Consider the following 22,447-nt stretch of genomic DNA (forward strand, 5'->3'; position numbering starts at 1 on the left):
TGATCTGGATGCCTCTCTATCTCTACTAATGAGTCAATTAGTGAAGGGATTGCTCTGTTTCTTGTCAAGGCAGTTTGTTGAGTCAACACAATTGCAGATGTGTTGTCAGGTGCCCAGGATGGCTTAGAAATGTTGTTTGCAAGATATCTTGGACACTAGCCATTCAGGGGCTTTGCCTTGTTCTTGCTCTGTCACTGATGATCTGAATCCCAGCAGATTTAATGCAATATTAATATAAGCCTGGGTGACAAAGTCAAAGAGGAATGGAAGTTGGTGACATCTCTGAGGTTTCTCTGGAAAGCTGAATGTATCCTTGATGCAGACTACAGTAATTTGCATCTCTGTGTGTTCTGCACACAGAGATGCAAATCCCTTCATTTGTCATGGTCACTCATTTCTTGGTTTAGAAAGAAAGTGTCTTGCATATGCCCTGTTGTCACATTTGTTCAGAAAGTATGCTACATAGCCCTGCTGTCAAGGACCCAGGTCATGATTTCCATCAGGCTGTGAGCAGTGTAAAGGTGAAGTTAGAATGACATAAATATTTTGTTGGAATGATGTAAACCTGCTGTATCTAACCAGGCTGTCTTGTAAGCCCCTTGCCTGTGTCTAGGTGCACAGTAAAATATATGCAGTAACTCTTAAACAGATCACACAGTGTGAGGTTTTCCTTGGCTCCAGCATAACAAACAGTGTGGTCCTCGGTAATCAGCAGAGTATTTATAGTAACAGCTGCTTGTTCCACAGTTGGGGATATTCAAAGTACTGTGCAAGCATTCACTAATTGGGCTGCACAACACTGAGGTAGCAGGAAGAGGCGTCATCAAATTTCTTTTACGGAAATGATGGCCTAGGGCCAGCCAACACTTTGGCAACAGGCTCAGGAATAGAGCTGGGGTTTTTCCTCTCTCCTCGCTCCACAGGACTCAGGAGCAGCACAAGCTAATGAGAGGTAGGTGGGAGGTGAAATGCTTGGACATTCTCCTCCTTTGGGAGTAGGAGGCCGTGCCAGTTCTCACCCAGCTTATGTGGTTTCTGCAAAACAGCAAATTTCCTTCTCTACTCCTGAATGACTCCTATAAAGGAGCCATTGATTTTCCTGTCATCAGCCCCTCTATCCTTGTCTGCATTTTATGCACTTTCTAATCGATAGGCAATGCAAATGCCAAAACATTAAATTACTTACAAATGACATCTCTCTTCTCACTTCTCCTCTAGTTTCTATTGATTTTCAACATCCAGACTTTTTTTAGGGCTCCTTCTCTTTTCCCTGCCCTCTGAACTTTCTTTTGAACTTCCTGATGGAAAGAAACAGCACAGTTGATACAGAATCACTGTGAAATTAGGGATTTCCTTCACATCCTAGCTCTCAATCCTCAGTGTGGTGGTGTTTAAGTGCATGTTTGTGCTTGATGATCATTAGCTCTCTCTGCTTTAGGCTCAGGTTAATTTGTCTGTTTCAGTAGCTTAGCAATAGTTGACCTGCTGCCAAAAATGATGGTGCTGAGTGTGGGGATGGAAAGGCTGACCTTTTACTAAACCAGAGGCTTTGTAACTGTGGCTCTCTGTCTGTATGGTTTTCCTTTTCTCCAGCATCATTATGAGCACCAGGAACTCTGCCTGCTCTCTCAGATGCTGGGATCCCCAGCCTAAGCACTGCTATTGAGCAAAGATATGTTATCCTGTGATGTCCAAAATGTTTTGTGAATTTCTAGATACTTCAAAAATGTAATTATAGGACTTCTCACCTTAATAACAACATCCATACCTATGCCTGCTCTCAACTCAGCAAAGCAACTTAAATTTATGCAGTTGAACGTTTTAAAATATGAGACTAGACCCCATAAAACACTCGGGAAATAAACTGAGAAATTAATAAATGCAGGGAAGATGAAAACTCCTGGTGTGATCTGTAAACAGAAAAGGCTCAAAAAGATCAGACAGGCAACTCATTGGAAATTACTTCTCCTCTGTGTATATGAAATTCAGCTCATGTAGTTGTAAAACACAATGCTGCAATCATACTCATTTCTGTTTCTGCACTGTGGTTTATAGTAACAGCAGAAAGCAGAGTCAGATTTCTTCTGCTGTGTCTGAGACAGTGCAGAGTAACAAAAGTGTTTCCTGTACAAGTGGAGACATCTCATGCATCTCTGCTGTCTGGCTGCTTTGCAGCATTGTGGAAAGAGGTGCACAGAGAAAATTCTGGCTATGAACAGCATGGGCCACAGGAGGAGATAATGAACCAAGGTGTTTAACTAACTTTGCTACTTTTAGAGAAGAGGCAAGCCGGGGGTAATTATACTTGAGATGTTATTTGCTGGGATTCTTGCTAAACAGAAGTTGCTGTTGGCAGTCCTGGATTACTTCACATAATATCCTGTGAACTGTAATAGAGCTTGCATTGAGGAGTAAACTCTAAGACAGAGTTCGTGAGACTTGGGAAAAACAAAACACTGCTGCTTCCAACAAAAAAGTTTAGCTGTGGCTTGTAGTAACTTGATGTTGATGTAGCATCTCAGTAATGAGCAAAATATATTAACTAATTAAATGCACATCCTTTATTTTCCACATCAAGAATCACCACCTGTATTGCTTTCCCTAGCCTTGCTGGCTTCTAGGGACAGGCTAATTCTACCTTACTTTTAATGTGAACAACAGGCATTTTTGAAGGACTGTGTAACAATGTCCCTTGAACCACAATGTTAGTCTTGTCCTGCAAGCAATGTTCTTTCAAATAACCTTGAAATTTGGAAGTGTTTTACCTTCTCTACTGGAAGTGCTGGAAGGCCTAAGCCTGGCACATTTAATAGGAATCAGGCAAAACCTTGAGCAAAGATAATTTTTTTGTCTCTCCTGCCTCTTTCTTTGAATCCCTTGAGTAAACCACTGCTTGGCCAAATCAGATCAGAATGTTGGTATTTAGGGGTTTTTTCTCTTTGATATTGTTTGGGAAAGTTCCACCAGGTTGGCCCAGAGGATGTGAACATCTGTGACAGATGAACCTAATGCTGAGATATGCATTTTGGGAAAAGCTGTCTCTACCCACATTAGCATTTTGTAGAAGTGTGGGCAGAGGGAAAGGAAATAAATGTGAATCTTGAAAGCAAAATTGATTGGAGAGGTTGCATTTGTAAGTAAAGTGGGTTATAAAACTGGAGCTGGCAGAGGCTTTTAAAAATCTTGTGCTAACTTCTGATTTAGTATCTCTGTCTTGAAGGATCAGAGCTGGAGAGCTGAATGCTCTGCCTGTCACAGAGCTGCATGTGTCTAAAAATAACTCGAGACCAGTCTCAAGGATGCCAATACGTAATGGGCAGAAATCCATGTTTTTCAAAACCTTCTGAGTGAGACTGAATAAAACCATAAAAAGGGTACTGTGCCCCACACAAGCCCTGAAATTGGAGATGGGGGAAATGCTACATGACTTGACTATTGATTATCTGAGGTAGCCCCAGTACTACAGATATCCAAGGAACACAGAGAAATTGGTCTTCCAGTAGGGATGGACAACTTCCTTTGCAAGTTGCAGATTATCCCAGAGTAATTTTAGAGTGCCATGTGTGCTAAACAAAAGCAGAGCTTTGTACTTCATCAAAGTTTGTCACTGTGCTACTCTTGACAGTAAAGACTCATTCTAAATGTTCATGTGTTCAGTGTTGAAAACAGGTTCAGATTTAGGTAGGAAATTTTTTTCCTTTTGCACAGAGGTATGAAACCCAGCCCTTGAGCAGAGCTCTACCACTAAGCCTTGGTTTGTTTTGGTAGGGTGAACCAAATGGAGGAGGTGACAGCACTTGGGTACCAGTCAGCTCAGCTTGGCTCTTCTGTAAGGGAAATTTCTTTCTCTCTGCATAATATCATTTTGCAGGCAGGAAGGACTAAGGGAATGTGTTGTTCCACACTGCTGCCTTCTCTCTCCACATGCTGTTTGCTGAACCCATCTAATTGCAGCTTTAATATCACGCTTATTAAAGAAGTCCTAGATCGATTGCGTGAAGAGAAGTGGGGTGGGCTGCCCTGGGCTTCTGGAGCCATGATGATGTGCAGGCCAACAATGGACCTAGTGTTCTTTCAGCTGATGATTAAATACTTGGCTCATAAATACCAATATTATATAATTCCAAAATCAAGTCAGCAAATTTTGACCATATGCGAGACTCTGTTTGGGAAGATTTGAGTCTTCCAAAGTCAGTCTGTGGAACAAAATAGACTTCTCATCAAGAATTGGTGAGAGCAGCAATAGTTGCTTAATCCTCTGTCTCTCCTCACGCCCATCTCCTCCTAGCTTGATCCAAAGGGCTGTGGGGTCATGTAAGTAGGGCCAGGACTGCTGTGTCTGCTTGAGCCCTGGCAGTCAGCTGTGCTGTCTCTAAAGAGATCATCTTCTCCTTGGTGCCATGGGCACTATGTGCAGGTGGGGACCAGTAGGATATCTCCTTCCTGAGAGGCCTCATTTTAACAAGGGCCCAGTACATCATCAGCATCTCGTAGGATCATGGGGGCTTTTCAGCACATCTGTCACACTCCCAACACTGTGTCCCTACCTCATTGGGGCATAAAACCACTCCAAGACTGCAGCATGTAGAGGGAACCTGGACCTTCTTTCCATATTCTTTGCTCTAAAGAAGGTCTGGCAAATATTTTCATGTCCTTTCCATGTTAGCTTCTCTGTGGGGTGTGAAAGGTCCTGTGATTTATTTTCCTCTCTGGAAGGAGGAAGGCAGAACTTTCTGCTGAACACTAGTCCAGTTTCCCACCTCTTCAGGAGAGCCAGTGGAGGCTTTGGTCATCTGAGGTATGACTTACAGTGATCCTGCAATATTTAGCTCTTAAATCTAAGAAGACCTTTCCCTTCTGTTTTGTTTTTAGTATGTTGAGAAATGCCTTCAGAAACATCAGGGTGATTGATTTGCCGTGCCCTGGCTGTTTTCTGGGCTCCATGGGCAGCAAAAGCACTATTGCAGAGAGGACACTGGACTGATGGGGCTGTGCTGAGTTCAGGTGACTGAACTGAGTCAGTCCCTTGTGTCACACTCAGCAGTAACAGACGAGTTCAGGGGTGCTTCTGTTAGGATCCTCTGCTCAACAGATGCAAGGAAGTCTTTATTAGGAGCCTGACCATGGCCATCAGCAGCCTTTGGAGTTTCCTGCCCATCTCCCTCGGCAGTCTCTGCACTGATGAGGTGATCATCTGCTGAGGGTGGCCAGCACTTCTTGATGCTGAACTGAAATGATGATTTTCCTTGACTCTGGAAATGATTATATTTTCCACTGAAGTGCTGCAGCAGGGAAAAGCCCTGACTGTTTTGTGGTAGGCAGGAAATCTCATTTATCTCTGTGACTGGAATAAGCAGATCAGCAGCTCCAGTCAACTGTCTGGTATCTTCAGGCAAGTTTATAGTTTCAGTCTGAATTTATTCTTGCCCGTAAGAGGGGAAAAGCCAGAGAGAAAAGAATGAACTTTGTGAGGGAGCACATGCAGAACATCTCTGAAAGGCTGAACTAAGCTGGAGTGAAGCTTTCTTCTGGGGACACAATGAGGGTATTAGGTTGCTAAAAGTATCTTTGAAACAGAGGTGCATCTCTTACCTACCAAAAGGCCTCTCACACATGTTAAGGAAAACCTTGTACCTGTTGGATGCTTCTCTATGAAAATATTGTCTTTCAGTATGAGCAGGCTTTCTTAATGCATCAGAGGACCACTATAACAATTTTTTCCCCTCAACTTCCCTAGTTTTAGATACAGGGTTTTGGATGATACAATTGAGAAGACTGAGAGAGAGACTTTGTGAACATTTTTTTTCTTCTTTGTTTCTCTGGGTTTGTTGTGTTGGTTTTTTTTGTTTGTTTGGGTTTTTTTGGGTTTGTTTTTTTTTTTTGTTTTTTTTTTTTTTTTTTTTTTTTTTTTTGGTTTTTTTTTTGGTTTTTTTTTTGTTTGTTTGTTTGTTTTTTTTTTTTTTTTTCCCCTGAAATGTTCTTTTACAAGTGTTTTCTGAATGAATAAGGGAAAGAGAGAGCAAAGGAGAAATACCAAAATGGAGAGAGCTGTTAGGGTAAAACATCTTCTCACTGAAACAACTCAAAGAGGACAACATTTTTTTCCCCAGTTTTAAAAAAATATAGGAACATCAGCTGAGCGTCAGTGCTCCTCTGTGTTGGAGGGACAGGCTGCAAATGAAGGCTAAGGAGGAACGGGCAGAGTGGGTCGCAGTGCCATCACCTCAGATGGCCCCTTGCCTTCCTCCAGTGATTAACAGGAGGTGGCTCCCTGCAATGATTACTGTGTTTAAGCAGCTTGGTCCAGCTTGGAGCAATTCCCTGACTGCCTAGGCACTGAGAGCACAAGCTCTGTGCTTTGCTGGCTTTTTTATATCGGCTGAAACCAGCATGATCCAAGACAACTGGAAGCCAATGCTGTTGAGTGTCATCTCTTGCTTGGTTCTGGGAGGCTGGAGGTGCTGGTGGCTTGAGCAGTTAGCAGTTCTCTCAGAAGAAGGACCAGGCTGTCCTGTTTGCTTTGCTGCCTGTTACAGTAGAAGGTTCCCCTGCAGCAGCCTGTGTACACAGTGAGCCTTTGGAGCTCCCTGCCAAAGATTCAGCCAGTACAGACAGTGGCTCTAATGCAGCAGGTTTGTTTGACATCAGGGCTAATTAACAATTACACAAATCTTGGAGCAAGCTCTTTCAGACCTGGTTTGTTCCCCCACCCCCAGCAAGCTAAGCATAAGATTCCATCTGCCTAATTTGCAAATGCAATTGCTTTAATTCTTTAATTATGCATCCAAACTGGGAAAGTGTATGCTCAAAAAGATTGCTAAATCTATGCATGGAAGGTGATAATGCATATACAAATTAGCTGTAAGCTTGTGCCATTTCAGAACCTGCCCCCTCTGAGGATAACTTATGAAAGAAGCCTGGTAAAGACTTGCAAGCTTACAGGAGCTAAGACAGCCTGTACAGCAGATTAATTTGTTTGTTTGTTGCTGTTGCTCAGGCAGTTTTGTTTTACACAAAGAGATCATTTTCTTTGCCCAGAGCTAACTCCTGCCACAAGGGTTAGATGTGCTGTCAAAGTGCCTGCTGCTACATTTGAGAAATTTTCTGCCCCAAGACTGCAGGGAAGTGTGATGGATCAAGGGGAGCAGAGGGAAGGAGGACACAGGAATATGGATTGTGATAACCAATGGTGAAGGCAATGCATGGAAGGTTGGAAAATGGGCCATAGAGCTCAGCCTCTGCTGAGCCTCGAGTTCTGCCCTGATCTCATTTTTTGGCATTGTAATTGGGGTTTTCCTTGCACTCCAAGTAGGTCACCCTATCACTGTCCCAAGACTTGGCTCCTAAAGCTCAGCCTGGTGTGGCTTTCCTGCCTACCTGGATCTGGCGCTGCCAGACCAGCACTTTTCTCCCTGATGGTTGTGCCTGGTCTTGCTTTGTTCTCACAGTTTCTTCCATTCCCTTTCACCCAGATGAGCAACAAAAGGTCGAACAGTTTCCGCCAGGCCATCCTGCAGGGGAACAGGAGGCTGTGCAGCAAGGCCCTGCTGGAGGAGACGGGGCTGAGCCTATCGCAGAGGCTGATCCGGCACGTGGCCTACGAGACGCTCCCGCGGGAGATCGACCGCAAGTGGTACTATGACAGCTACACCTGCTGCCCTCCACCCTGGTTCATGATCACCATCACTATTGTGGAGGCAAGTACCCTCTCTGGGAGCCTCCCCACGCTGCCAAAGCCTCGGCTGGGACACAGTCAAGGGGTAGAGACTGGACAAGGACAGACATGGAGCTGGTGCCGTTTTGGTTGCCTGTTGGGGTGTGTTTAAGTGGAGACTGTGATCCTGTCCTTGGTACAATTTGTATATGGGACTACACAGTTTGGGAAACCAGAGCAAAACTGAGGAGTGAAAACAGGACAGTTCTAGAGAAATGGATAAGTCAATGGAACTCGAAATTTCTGTACAGTTACCTCTGTTCTGCGAATGGAGAGAAAAAGGAGGGGAGAGAACTTCTGGGTTAAATATTCTGACCTGCTCATGTATTGGCCAACTGAGATTTTTGCACATTTGGTGAGTAATGTGCTCAAGTAAGTACAGAGTAGGATAAGACACTGATAGTAGGGTGCTGGCTGGGAGCAGGTTCCTCAGACTCAGCGGCTAGTGTGTTACAGAAGATCACAAATACAGTTGTATCAATGTGTTGCAGGTTCCTCAAAACAGGGAATTTTTATGCTGTGTGAAGCTGTCAAATGGGAGAAAAGCTTTTGTATATATTACTTTTTTCTCCATTATTTTGAGCTCAAAGATGCTTTTTGGTGAGAAAAGGCATTTGCTAACCAATGAATCTCTCTGCTCTTCTAGGTTGCCTTTTTTCTTTACAATGGAGTGGTCTTAGACAGATTTGTGCTGCAAGTCAGCCACCCCTTGTACCTGAAGAATGCATTACTGTACCATCCCCAACTTCGGGCCCAGGCTTGGAGGTACCTAACCTACATATTCATGCATGCAGGGTGAGTACTTACAAACAGTTCAGGTTCCCCAGAGAGAAAGAGGAAGTGACAGAATCAGCTCAGAATTAAATTTTTAAAACTCAATTATAAATGGTGTGTAAAAATGTGAAGATCTGGTGAATGAGGTGCAAACCTTCACAGCTCTCTGGAGGGAAAAGGCAACAAAAGGAATTTAACAGATGCTTCTCCCCAGCAGTGTTGGGACCACACTTTCTTCTTACCGTGCACTTCCTAAAACCAGGTCAAAGCCCAGTGTTCCACTAAAGGAGCTGTGCAGGTGGTAGAACAAGTCTGCAAAGATGCTGAGCTGGTATTTAAAAACTACAGGCTCTTGGAAAAGTCAGTTAAATTCCCTGTGCCTGGGATATGTCATCACTCAGTGATGTTGGTCCCTTCTGCAGAGACAGAGATAATGCCTAGAATTCTGTGTCAAGCCTGAACTCCCATTTTGTACACTCTGGGCAAACACCAGTGTTCCTGAAGGGTTGACAATCTCAAATGACCAGATGAACAGAGAATAGTCCACCTCATGCAAAATGAAGGTACACAGTAAAATGAATCCTCCTTCATCCCATGGGAGGAATGTAGCAGACTAGGAAGAATATACAAGGTATGAGGATTCTAACTATTCTTCTCAGCTGTGCTAGTCCTCACAAAATTCAAATAGACTTAACTGTGTGATGTTTGTGATGCCATGGTGATGAGTAAGTGTCACTGGAAAGTTCATCCCTGTACAAAACATTCTACCCCCTCTGAGCAGTTTCTGAGATCATTATCTTCACACATTCCTGGCAGATAATTGCAATTTTCTTTAATTCTGTCATTGAAAAATGACAGTAACAAGCCTTTTAGCAGTAATGTAGAATTTGAAACTGCATAAGGACCCTTTGTTCTTAAATAGAAAGCCTATATTTCCATCAGTCAATGTTCTTCTATGAAAGGCCAGAAAGATCAAGTTGATCTTTGCCTTTTTCCATGTCCCTGATGGAAGACAAGCTGATGTCTCTTCCCTGCCATGGAATAACTTCCTTGGTGTGTAATCTCCCTGGAGCACAAGATGTGCCCCAGATCCCTGGATAAAAACAGACTCCACCCAAGGGAAGAGTAGGGAAAAGTTTTTTAGAAGAAACTTCTGAATGTGGCAACATGTGTCCTTTGTGTGCTGAATTCCTCCAAAGAGCCCATATTACATAGATTTCATCCTGCAAGTGGGGCCTACTGGGCTTAGACATGAGGCTGGTTACGTAAAATGAGAAATGGAAATTTCCATCACTGAAAAGATGGGGAAAACTGAGTTTGTAAGAGAAAGAAACCCTTGATTTTAACTAATGTTAGTTAATTTTTATTTGGGCTTTCTTTCGATGGTGGTGGTGTTTTACCATATTGCTTCTCTGACTACAGATTGCATTAGGATACATTGGAGGAGAAATACCTGCACAAGGACAATTTTACAGCATTAAATGCCTTTCTGTGGCATTCCTAACCTGTGCCAGGTCACCTCTGTAGCAGGCAGTTCTCTGGCATTCTTCACACTCACTGACCAAAAAATCCCTCAGGTTTATTTTACCTCTGGCTGGCTCAGAGTGGAACAATGGAAGGTGGTGAGCAGGGGACTGTCATGATGGATTCCAAGTCCTTCAGCTACACAGCCTTTAAAACAATGGAGAGTCCCACTGGAACAATAAACCTTGTGATTTATCTGCAGTGTCTGGAGTTAAGCTAAATGTTCCTTTATTTCTAACTTCTCTGTGTTAAGCTCCTTTCTTGTGAGGAAAGCAGATAAATCTTGGAAAGGTAATAATGTTTTTTAGTGGACACCCATCATTCTCCTCTCATTTTCAAATGAGAGGATAACACAATGCCATGGGTCTATTGTTACCCTGCTTCCAGCTGAGACTTTTAAATGGTAATGTGGACTGCTCCCTAATTTAGTGCACTTAGTCTTTTTTTTTTTTTTTAAGAGCAAGTGGCAGCTGGAAGGTGTTTGAGAAGGCAGCAGTTGCTAAGGCTTGGCTGGCTGTGCCTCTAGAAAGATTCCAAAAATGTACAGGCTATGTGTTGGTTCTGATGGAGGGAGCTTTGTCAAGGGCTGAAAAGGCAAAGTTGTAAATTCTGCCCTTCTGTTTTCATGGAAAGCAGACACTGATATCTGAAGCCCACACATTTGTATCACTGCCATAACTAATGACTTGCATTGATGCTCAGTCCCATTTGTTTGGTCCCAGGGAAGGAGAAAGTCCTTAATAAATCAATGAAATTGTCATTTCAAGAATGACACATTCAGCACTGGCAAACGGTAATTATATTTTATGGGTTCTTATTGACTCTGGTGCCTTCAAAGCCCTTAGCCTGATGGGGAAGAGAAGTGAATGGGATTGCTCCTGGGAAGTCTTTTAAGAACAGCTGTGAATCAGAGCAGTCACTTCAGAGTCCAGGATAAACTTTGCTGAGCTCTTACAAAAGCTTCCTTTGAAAAATAAGACCCAGTGTTTTGTGTGGAAATGTCAGGTGCCACCTCATGATGTTGACTGTGTGCCAGCCAAAGCTTCTTCCCTCCCCTCCCCTCTGTGAAAGGGCACTTGGATGTATTGACTCATCTCAGTGCTCTGGGTTTGACCTTTGCTGGTTGTTCCTAAATTAATGCCCTGTGTTCTGTGAGCATGTGGGGTCAGGGTGAGTGCTGACCATGCCCAGTGGCTTCAAAAGGCTTGAGGAGGGTAATAAAAGAACTCAGTTACATGCAGCAGTTTCCCATGATGAAAAATTGCAGCACTGAGTGTATTGTGCAAAAGGGAAATTCATTTTTGGAGAGGAATTCAATGGAAACAAACTTATTAAAATATCAGGAGAGGATTGTTTTCTGCAGTATCATTTCTAGCACTTTTCTGCAGTTCAACTTTAAATTCTCATTTATGAGACTCTTCTGTCATTACTGCATCTCACCATCAGTGTTTTTCTCTGCTGTATATGGGAAATTGCTATGGTAACATGAAAAAGATCAAAACAGTGGAAATGCATATAACTTAAACCAAAGTTTGCTAGTGCCTGCCTGTGAGCAACCCTTTTCTTACATAAAATGGGATGTATATTTTCAAGGCATTAGGTACTTGGTTCTCTTTTTCCCAAAAGATGCTGGCCTTCTGTGTTAAGGGCACCACTGTGTCATTTAGATCCATTTGTTTTGCAAGCAGGTTCTCTTCATATAAAAAGCCAGGATACCCTTGGCTCCAGTGGGATGTCACCACTCAGTGAGGTCACAGTCCTGGGAGCCTAGGGTAAATGGGCACTAGCAGGGTGTTGAGGACCCTCTTCAAGGCCTGGTGCTGTTATTACCTCACTGGAAGATACTACAGATGAATATCTGTATAGAGCTTTAAAAAGTGGCAGGACAGGTTTGTTAAGTAGTATTGATTAAAGCAACAGGGAACTTGCTTTGAAGCTATTGATTCAGCTCAGGGAAATCTGCTGCACTGGAGTCTTTACCCAATATGCACATCTGAGCTGTTACACTCTGCCTGCAGGCTGCAAGTGGTCCTGCACAGTGTGATAGTGGGGCTTTCTGCAAGAGTTCCCTCAGCCCAGCTTTTTCCTGTATGTTCAACAGGAGTTTTGCTATTGACTGTAATGGGAAGCAGGGTGGGTGAAGAGAGAGCATCAGTGGGTACACGTGGGCACCTGAGCAGAGATCAAAATGCCCACTGCTTCCCATTCTGACCACTGAAGTAGGCACAGCAAAAAAGGGTGAGGGTCAGACAGCCCATACTGTAAAGCAGCATTACAGCACCAGGAAATGGCAGTTCTCTTGGAACTTCTGTGCTCACCTCATTCTTAACAACCACTCCCTGTCATGGCAGTTTGATGTGTGCAGGGAAAAGTGGAATCATTAGGAGGGGAGAAGAGAGGAGCAGGTGAAATTTCTGGCTTCTCTTCCAGGCTCTGCTGCTATCTTGCTTTTTTTTTTTTTTTTTTTTTTTTTTTTTTTTTTTTTTTTTTTTTTTTTTTTTTTATTTTTTTATTTTTATTGACAAGTCATTTAACTTCTTCAAGCAAATAAAAAAAAGTCTGACTAAGAACCAAACATTGTACAATGTCTTTGGCTGAAAGGACCTGTGTGGATAAAGATAAAAGCAGCAAGGAGGGAAGGAACGTTTCAACTCTGGGTCTGATTTTTTCTGGAATCACTGTTTTTCCCAGTGTTCGTCTACTTACGTGAATTGGGTGCTATTTGATTTTCATTCCAAGATATCTGTGTCTCAGTGGTAGATGAGAGAAAGGAGATGAAGAGTTGGAAAAGAGGACAACTGTTGTTTTTCCTTGCTGCAGGATAGAACACCTTGGGCTCAATGTTGTCCTTCAGCTCTTGGTTGGGGTTCCTCTGGAAATGGTGCATGGAGCTGCGAGGATCAGTTTTGTGTACGTTGCAGGAGTTGTGGCAGGTAGGTGGCATCTCTCCCAGACGGAGAAGCAGTGAAAATTATCTGTGCTGGCTTTTGAGTTGGAGAAATATTTTTGTGATATTTGTGATTAGGAGAGGAGCATTCACTGATCTTCTGTGCATTAAAATCCTTTTGAGGCTGGACATAGAAAATATAGTACAACTTGACATCTATTTCTATGTAGCCATTGGCTCTGTGTTTAAGACACCTGCTAAAAATGCACCAGCTACCTGTTATTTTAAAATAGCCTTGCTTTAGATGATCTTCCTGAATGTGGAGTCATGCTGGTCCTGTGCCAGTTCTTCCTCCATTTGTCCTGTCTGTCACCTTTCTAAAGCCTAAGTAAGCAAGAAGTATTTGGTCGTAGGTTGTGAGCAGTGCACAGAAATCTGGAAAATTCATTTCATCATTAAGCCCTGAGGTCTGATTGATTTTTAGTTTGTGCTGAATTGCTTTTATTTATGTTTGGAATTTCCAGAAGTTTGGAGGTGATGGAAGTTAGCTGACAATAGATCAACATCTAATTAAAACAGGAGGAGGGTGTGAAAACAACCAGGAGCTTTACGGTGGAATTCAGACAGCGATTGACTGCCTTAGTTCAAGATTTATGGTGTTTGTTTGTTTGTTTCCAGCCACATAACTATTTTTTCCCATAAAAAGCAGATAAACCCTTTGTAGAATGGGCTGCACTGGGTACTAATAAATCCTCCATTCCAGGAGAGACACTGTGGAAAGAATAATTGGACTAGGACACAGGACTAGGCATGGTACAAACACCAACGGTATTTAATGCAGAGAAAGGAGTTAGCAGAGCAGCTCTACTGTCCCCTGACCGTTATTTTAACAAGCACTAACAAAAGCAGTGCCCAATTTGCAACTTTCCAGACACAGCTTTTCTATACAGACACACCTACCCAAACCCCAGGGCTTCACTGATATCTTAGCCAGTTGTGAAACATCCTTTATTCTTTGTCACGTGCCAGGAGAGAGGGAAATGGGTATATTCATGCTGAGGCAATATAAAGATAACTCAGCTCCTAAATAATCAGGAATAGACAGTAAAATGTAGTTAGGCCACAACTTTTATGGCTCTTTCTCATTTGTCTGGCTTTACTAAGAGGACGCGTTAAGATTGGAAATTGAGGCACTCAGTGCAGTGTCTGAGGACTTAACTGCAAGTTTTTATTACTTCTTCCTTTATTTCTCATTAACTTTTTCCTTAATGGCAGTGTTTAAGAGCTGAGAACTCTCAGGGCCATACAAGGAAGGAGGGAGCTATCAGCAGAGTTGGCTGGTGGAAGCTCAGCACTTTCTTGACCTGGAATCAGTTGGGCAATTAGCAAAAAAGTTCATTAGATTCTGTACTACTAAGGACTCTCTCAAGATTTGCCAATATGTTTTTTTCCCATTCCCATTCATCACAAAGATCTTCATTATCCCTTCCTTGTGACAGCAAATCTGCCTTTCCCTCTATCACCTAAATTATTCTTAAAGTCGCCAAGGAAAGGAGCTTTGAGCAGATCCAAGCCTCCAGCTGGGATAAGAAGAAGCAATGTCTATGTTTGGCTGCATTGTTATTGGCGCCTTTATGTACTTGACCTGTCATTTTGCTGTCATGTGTCTACTGCCTCCATCCAGCTTATTTTTGACTAGTTTTACTCTGAAGTTGTACAGGCTGTGCTTTGATTAGAGCCCTGTGCTAAGTTAGAAGTCTCTAGTTCCTTTTCCCTGTGCTAATATTTGTCTTGCCAACATGGGAGCTACTTCTATTTTATCTTCAGGTGAGAAACAAACACAGACATTTGTCTGTCTCCTGCTTCCTTCTTCTTTCAGTCAGGGAATAAATGCCTTTTTGCAGCACAAGTTTAAAGACACATTGCTGCCTTGCTTGACTGCTTTTAAAGTAGGTGCAGAGGATTCAATCAGTCACTGCCTTGACAGGACTGAGTTGGCTTCACGAGTCAATCAATTTCCCCCTCCTTCTCTTTGTGTATTCCTGACCTGCAGCAATTAGCACAAGCAGGCCATAGCAGGGATGTGGGGTAGGAGAGAGTGTGTTTATTTGGTGGGCAATTGTCACAAAGCCTTGTTGTTTCCCCCAGGGTCCCTGGCAGTGTCAGTGGCTGACATGAGGGCGCCGGTGGTGGGCTCCTCTGGAGGTGTGTATGCTCTTGTCTCCGCTCACCTGGCCAATATTGTGATGGTGAGTACCAGAGTGACCGTCTGACCTCAGAGTGAGCCACCTCTGGTGGTCCAAAGGGTCTGGAAGTAAGGCCTGACGCAGCTGGTGCTCATTGAGAGTTTGCCCTAGCTAAGAGTTTTGTCTCAGTGGTTTCATCTCATTGGTGGCTGCATTTGGTGGCTGGGCACCCTGATAGCTGGCAGTTGCCAGGACAACCTAAAGATGTTGGTAATCCAAGATTTATCAGTGTTCTTCAGTCTAGCAGCTCTCCATGCAAGGGCTGAGAAATGTTTGAAAAGCAGATTGGCTCTGCAGAAGTGGCAGACCTGTTTCTGTCTGCATGTGCTGTGTCATTTTAGTGGGTATCTAAGGAAATTTAGCATTCGTTGGATTCATGTGCAGAATATTCCTTATTTCCAAAACTCCAAGACTGAAGCTGAACCCTGGGTACTCTAGTGATGCATCTTTTTGCTGTTTCACCTCATTAAATACTTCAACAAATGTGAACAAATGCCAGCATTGTCATTCTTCTAAGACTGGAAACAGGGGCTCATCCCCTGAGCTAGGTGGTGGCAAAGCCCAGCACAGCTGCCCAGTGCACTCCTCAGCTGACACTAAGCAAAAAAAGGCTTTGCTGATAGAAGATTCTTGTGTGGTGTCATGTCTGTCCTGTACCATCAATTTCAGAGTAGAATGACCATAAAAATGAGGATAAGGCTCCTCCCCTGGATCTGAGTGGGAAGATAATGTGGGGTGGCTGCAGTAGAGATACAAGATCTGTTAAATGAGTGATGGAAGATATATGTGTGTGTGGTGGTGTTGGATCAAGCCTAAAAGAAAACCTTGTACTTGATGCTTGTCTGCAGTAAAGTCAGCAGGCTCCAGCTGTGACCCACAGTGGTGCTGCTCCAGACAGCTTTGTAGCAGCTGGGAAGTGAGATATCCTGAGCAGAATTGGTCTTCTTCACCCTCTGCAAGCTTTTCAGAGCATGAATGAGCTGAGGCTGTTGTCTAAATTAGACAGCTGAGTGGCTGGCAGAGAGTCCGGGAGTGGAGGAGAGGGATTACCCCTCTAGCACAGGGTTTCTGCTGGGGAATTGCATCCCTACAAACAGTTATGTTCAGTGTGATTTGTGTTCCCTGCCACTGTGCCAAGGGAAGCAGGAGGGAGATTCCTCTGTCTTTCAGGGTGACAATGCAGACACAGAGGTTTTTAACACCACAATTCACAGGGTTAGAGGGGGACATTGGAGGAAATTTTGGTCTGCTTTAGAGATGCTCTTCCAGAGGCATATAGAGAGTCTTCAGCAGTTACCTTCCCAGACTTCTTAGACAATCACAAATTGATCTGTCATTTCACTACTCATTGGCCTCCTCCAAATCTATTTAGCAATTGCTACCTTAGCATCTTTATTTCTCCATTATCCACTGCCTCTCTTCTCATCTGAAATTATTTTTGCTGCCTTTCCAGTTCTGGTGGAGGTTTGTTTTTTTTTTCCTTTCCCCCCCCCCCATCTCCCTGTGCTCACTTGTTATCTAGATGTGATGCTCCTGCAAGCTGAAAGATGTGCTGGCTGTTTGCTGGCAAAACTCAGTCTGGCACAGCTGGGGAGAGCAGGGACTGTGGCAGGGAGGGTCTCTGGAATCTTCTGTTCCCTCGTGCTTCCTGGTAACCAAAGGAAATGGAAACATTCCTGCTTGGAAAAATAAATATTATTAGAATTAAATACATAAAATAACTGACAGGGGGAAGCAATAAAGCATGTCACCCCAAGGAAAAGAGTGAGGGGAGGGATTCAAAGCAGATCTATGGAAATGAAAAGTGAAGGAGGCAGCACAGTATTAATCAGCATGAGCTCAGAGCTTTCTGACTTGGTTAGGTGTCTCTGTGGAGAGAGAAAATCAGTTACTTATTTTGTGGGGATTGCATTTTTACCATCCCAAGTGCCATTAGAGATACTCTGAAAAGTTTACAAGCATTCTTTTTATTTCTTCAGAGTGACAAATAGGGAGCATTTCACAAGAAACCTGATTATCTTGGTATCTCAGTGTGCCTTCAATAGGCAAATTTTAATTTAGTCACATAATGATGATGATGATGATGTCATACATCTGAGTTTCTCAAAACATGATCTCTTTTCCTGCTTTAAAATTATGTGCAAGTGGAAAAGGAGAAATTTTAATATTTCTCCCATGATTTCTGATTACCATTCAGAGATTTTTATTCCACTCTATTGGTTAATAACCAAGCCTGAAGACAGAGGAGACTAAGTCCAGGCTTTCTTTATGGCACTGTTTCCTTGATCTGCTTTTATTGAAGTCTTTATTGTTTCTCTGTGCTCTGCCAAAGATCTGAGGGGCAAATTTCAGGGAGCCTGAGGCACAGAAAGTAGCATTGAAAACGCATAGTAGGGCTTGAATGCACTGAGAAGTTGTCTGACAAGTGATAGAACTAAATGTAATATCCCTTCAAGTTTGTGTGCAGCATTACTTTGTTGTGCTTGTCTCTTTTCCAGAACTGGTCAGGAATGAAGTGCCAATTCAAACTGCTGCGCATGGCTGTTGCCTTGATCTGTAGTAAGTACCACACAATGCTTGGCACATGTGCAGCCAGTCCTGTTTTGTTTGTCCTTGTCATAATAGCTCCTGCTGATTCAGAGGGTTTTGACTTTGCAGCAATTTTGGTAGGAACTTGCAGCTGGACCTTCTGGCAGCAGGAAACACATTGCTCTCCACTGCAGATTTTGACTTTCAACAGAAGCATTTGTAAACAAGGATTTGTCATTAGGCAGCATCTGTAGCTTGTGGTGTTTGTGAAGAAGTAGGACTTAAACATCTTCTCTTTGCAGTCTCAAACATGGAATGCTTTCATAATGATAATACTTGGGTTTCCTAGAGCGTGTCCTGTCTGGGATGGCAGCAGCTTTATACCCACACTGATGAATTCACTTCCAGCCCTATCCCCAGGGGGTGCACAGTCAGGGAAACTAAACTGTGTGTTCATCACAGACAACTGTCTTCAAATTCTCTCATCTTTGTTATGGTTTTTGGTATAAATTTCAGAAGGTGAATATTCCCCAACCTATCTACACTCTCACAAACTCAGACCACTTTCCAGCCACTGGAGAGACCTCCTGTCCATGTGCCACAGCCCTGACATAGCCACAGCTTCCCTGTGCTCACCATACAAGGCACTTTCTCCCTCTCTGTCTCCTCAGGGATGCACTGCTGCTCACAACATGGACTTAAGAAGGGATAAACCTAGACAATTAATTCATTTTTTTTTATTCTTTGTTCCAGTGAGCTTTGAGTTTGGAAGAGCCGTGTGGCTGCGATTCCACCCCTCGGCTTACCCCCCATGCCCCCACCCCAGCTTCATGGCTCACCTAGGAGGGGTGATGGTTGGAATCACCCTTGGTGTCATCATCCTGAGGAACTATGAGCAGAGACTCCAAGATCAGACTTTATGGTGGATCTTCCTTTCTATTTATGTAATTTTTGTCTTGTTTGCCATATTCTGGAATATTTTTGCCTACAGTCTGTTGGATCTGAAGCTACCTCCCCCTCCTTGAAAACATGGGACAGAAAACTGGAGAGCAGAAGTCATCTGCCAGCTGTGTTAAATGAATGAAGATGGAGGATCTATTTTTGTATTTAACTTAGGGGAGGATGATTCTTCTGAACACATGAGTGTGCTGGAGGAGGTACTTAAAGACCTCATGAAAGAATGGGCTGATCAGTTTGTTCACAAATCCAGCAGGCTCTGTAACTCTGGCTGGCCATGCCCTGCAGTTTCTGCCCTGCACCTGGGCACTGACTGCTTGGGTTGTTACCACACATCGATATTTTCTATGAGATATTTGTATTTTCCAGGTCAGTGCTGGAATTATGGCCAATTGTTCAGTGAATCCCTCAATGTTACTGAACACTAAAAGGGAAAAAGAGCAGACATTTACAAATTAGAGACTCAAATGGTACTCACAAGGCAGCTTGAGTCTGGTTTCTTTGGACATGTCTGACTGTTCAGCCATACCAGTGCCACTGTCTAATTACTTGAATGGTTCCTAAGGTATTTTACTCTATGCTGAAACTTGTCTTGCACAATTTTCAAAGGAATTAGTAGAACTTGATCACACAAAGTGATGGAGACTGCTCTTCAACTACAGGTCAAATGAAATTGCACTATAAACATTGGGAATCTTAAAGTGTTGTGGACAACCAGCCAGAGGTGACTTTAACTGTGCATGTTTCTCTTGATTTTAATTAATTATTCCCTCCATCCTCAGCCTACTGTGGCTAGAGCGTGTGGCTGGGTTGTTTTGGGTTTTTTTGGGTTTTGGTGGGTCTTTTTGAGGCATGAAGAAAAGGAGGGCAAATGTTCATTTGTGGTTTTATCAGACGACAATCAGGTGCTGTTTTCTTCTCACTTTTTTTTCTGGCCGCACTGACCTAACACCTGGTCTACAGTGAGCTCCTAGCAAGGATCTCAACTCTTCCAGCAGGTTCTTACTTAGGAAAGTGGGACCATGATCACCTCCAGCAGCCCAGGGTGGGAACAATCCAGTCTTTACAGCCATACAGTCCATTTGGGGCCAAGTCCACTGAAGGCAGTGGAGTTAAATCAGTTTGTATGTAGCACTGGTTTCCCAATGAAGTGGAGAGCGTGTTATTTGCTACAGTGATCGTTGTGAAATGGATAAAACTAGTTTTAATATGACTTCTAAATTTTGAAGATGCCTCTTTCCTGAGGCAGTGAATGTTTAGGAGCTCCAAACAACAGTTAGTTGCAGTGATGCCTTTTTCTTTAACATTGGTCAAGCCTAGTTCAGGCAGTCTGTAAGTGGGCTGTGGCACAGTTCATACAATTGCCTGCACAGACCTGGGGACCACATGGGGACATCTGTAGCACAAGCAGAGCTTATAGGTACTCTTCTCTGTAAGGTGCTTATTTTGCTTGTCACTTTAGAGAGCTGGCAAATCACAGTCCAGGAATGTGGAAGCCCTCCTTTTCTCTGCCCTTTACCCACCTATTCAATGGCCTGGACAAAGCAGCCATAAGAGTCTCTCCAGGCAAGCTTCTCTCTTCCTTTTTTCTATTTCCTGCTGGTGCCCAGGCACAGCCACCAGAGTCTTTCACAGCACATCCCATGGACACCATAGCTGTTGTGTTTACTCTGTGTTGTGGGCTTTATTCCCTCAGCTGTGCTATCCATGCTGACAGATGATACCACAAGCTAGTAGGAGCCTGTCCTTCTAAAGGGGACATCCACAAGTGCTTATCAGCTGCCCCCTTCTTTGCCTCTTATAGAAAAATAGCTGTGTTGAGGGGTAAAGTTTTCTCCCACTAGATGCACTCCTAAAACTTCTGTTGCCTCAGAAGGAGGGGAGAGAAAGTGTTTCTACAGCCTGGAATAGCCCTGCAAAAGAAACAATTTTTGCCACCTTTGTGCAGAGAAATGGGATTTCTGAGGGCGATTGCACTTTTGTTGTTCTGTGTGGCCAGTACATTGCTCATGGGCCCTCATCAAGGACCAAGAGGAAGGGATAAGGGCCAGAGCTCTAATCATTTTGGAGAAGGGAGTCGTTCCCTGAGCCATTTTACCTCTGCAGTTTGCGTCCAGATCCCAGCAGTCACCAGAGTTCCCACAGATTGTTGCAGATGCTGGCACAGTGAGTGTCACAGCTGTGGGTCCCCTGGGAGCAGGCAGGAAGGAGGATGGGAGCTGGGAGAGTTCTGACGTGGTTAAGTATGGAGGATATTCCTTCCCTCACCTATTGCTAAGCCTTTCTCATTACAGATGCCTTGAAAATAGAGGTGACCAGGAATGGGAGTTCTCCTGAAATCTTAGGAAAGCTTTTAAAATTTTGGTAGAAAATTTCAATTGCAAAAAACCCCCAGATTATTTTGCCTATCATTTACCAGAGTGCAATGTGCACCAATTGACTTTTATTTTTGTTTTCTCAGCTGAAAGCTACTTACTGCCCATGAGTTTCTTACCAGTAAAGATATCGGTGCCTGCCTGTGTCTGCTCTGAGGTGAAGCAGCAAGATAAAAGTTCAAGAGCCACCAGTTTCTTGATCAGCTTGATCATGGCCAAAATGTCTTTACTCAGCTCAGGAGTGGGAGGGAGCTGAACAGAGTAATGCAGATAGCCTTCTTTGGTCCTTTTTCCACAGATGAGTGTAGTTTACATGAACTGGTTGAAAACAGCTCTGAAGTTGATCTTACGACTTGTTCTTTTAAACTCTTGTTCATCTTTCTGACTTCGTTCTGTGTCCCCATACCCTGCCTGAGCAAGTCTACAAACAGCCCCGGGGATCAGACAGGCCAGACTTTAAGGCAGTGTTAGATTTATTATAGGTGAAGGAATGAAACTCTCTCACATTCCTGTTCATCAGAGCTGAAATCTCCCCCCCATTCATGGAGCAGTTTGTGCACAGAGCTTGTTGTCTGCTAAGAATCAATCAGCTCATGGAGCCAGAACCAGCACAAAGTGCTTAAGCTTTTAAATTATTTTTTTAATCATTAAAATTACAGTGTGAAAACTTGTTATGTTTTTACAGAGTATCATGAATTCCAGTTATGTTATTTTCTAAACACCCAGGAGTGCCACAGTACTGCAGCACCACAGAGCTAACAGCAACCAGGCTTTTCTGTTACCTCCAGATGTCCTTGAAGCTGCTGGCTCATGTTGGAGATGTAGTATTCTCCATCCTGCTCATTTGTGGTTCCAACTTGTCACAGTCAGGAGCGTGTTCCTGAAGGAGCATCCACTGAGGGACTGGTTTCAGTGATTTGATGTGGTTTTATTTCAGCTACTGCCAGGATTTTCCATCAGTCAGATAAGACATGAATCCATTGAACCTTATGACTGTGCAGCAGTAGAGCAGAAGGCAAGGACTGTCACCAGTGCACAGCTTTGAACAGAGCACCTCGGAACAAAGTTATTTTACACTGTGTCCTTGAGTGAGGACACAACACCTGAGGGAGAAAAGAAAAGAAAAAAAAAAAAAAAAAAAAAAAAAAAAAAAAAAAAAAGACAAGACAGCCGTTTGTGCGGTGGCTTTGCCCTGCAGTGAGTTCACTGCAGCAGAGGTCCGTGAGCATGAGGAGCTGCCGGGGACATCTGCCGGCCGCGGGCAGCAGCCGCGGGCAGCAGCCACAGCCAGGACAAGGGGCTCCCACTGCCCTGGGGAGGAGGAGGAGAAAAGAGGAGAACCAGGCAGATCAAAGTCCACGGGCACTGCAAATGGCACCTTTTATTCCTAAATGCTTGGAGACAGGTAAAGATTAGTTTTATACACAGCGGTAATAACACA

General features: G+C 43.5%; 1 protein-coding gene across 2 annotated transcripts in view; it reads left to right on the forward strand.

Moving 5' to 3' along the window:
- RHBDL3 (rhomboid like 3) overlaps window positions 1-18,921 on the forward strand; it is a gene marked incomplete at its 5' end in the record, with an annotated part of 56,181 nt that extends 37,260 nt beyond the window's left edge. For both annotated transcript variants that reach the window (XM_083874638.1, XM_083874639.1), the window contains 6 exons: window positions 7,473-7,697; window positions 8,361-8,509; window positions 12,833-12,945; window positions 15,048-15,148; window positions 17,644-17,704; window positions 18,428-18,921. In XM_083874638.1, the coding sequence (XP_083730764.1) occupies window positions 7,473-7,697; window positions 8,361-8,509; window positions 12,833-12,945; window positions 15,048-15,148; window positions 17,644-17,704; window positions 18,428-18,699 (921 nt within the window). In that variant the 3' untranslated portion in view covers window positions 18,700-18,921. The remainder of the gene's footprint in view (window positions 1-7,472; window positions 7,698-8,360; window positions 8,510-12,832; window positions 12,946-15,047; window positions 15,149-17,643; window positions 17,705-18,427) is intronic.
- Window positions 18,922-22,447: the final 3,526 nt, after the last annotated feature.

The sequence above is a fragment of the Zosterops lateralis genome, assembly GCF_965231275.1.
Source record: "Zosterops lateralis genome assembly, chromosome: 18".
Classification (NCBI taxonomy): domain Eukaryota; kingdom Metazoa; phylum Chordata; class Aves; order Passeriformes; family Zosteropidae; genus Zosterops; species Zosterops lateralis.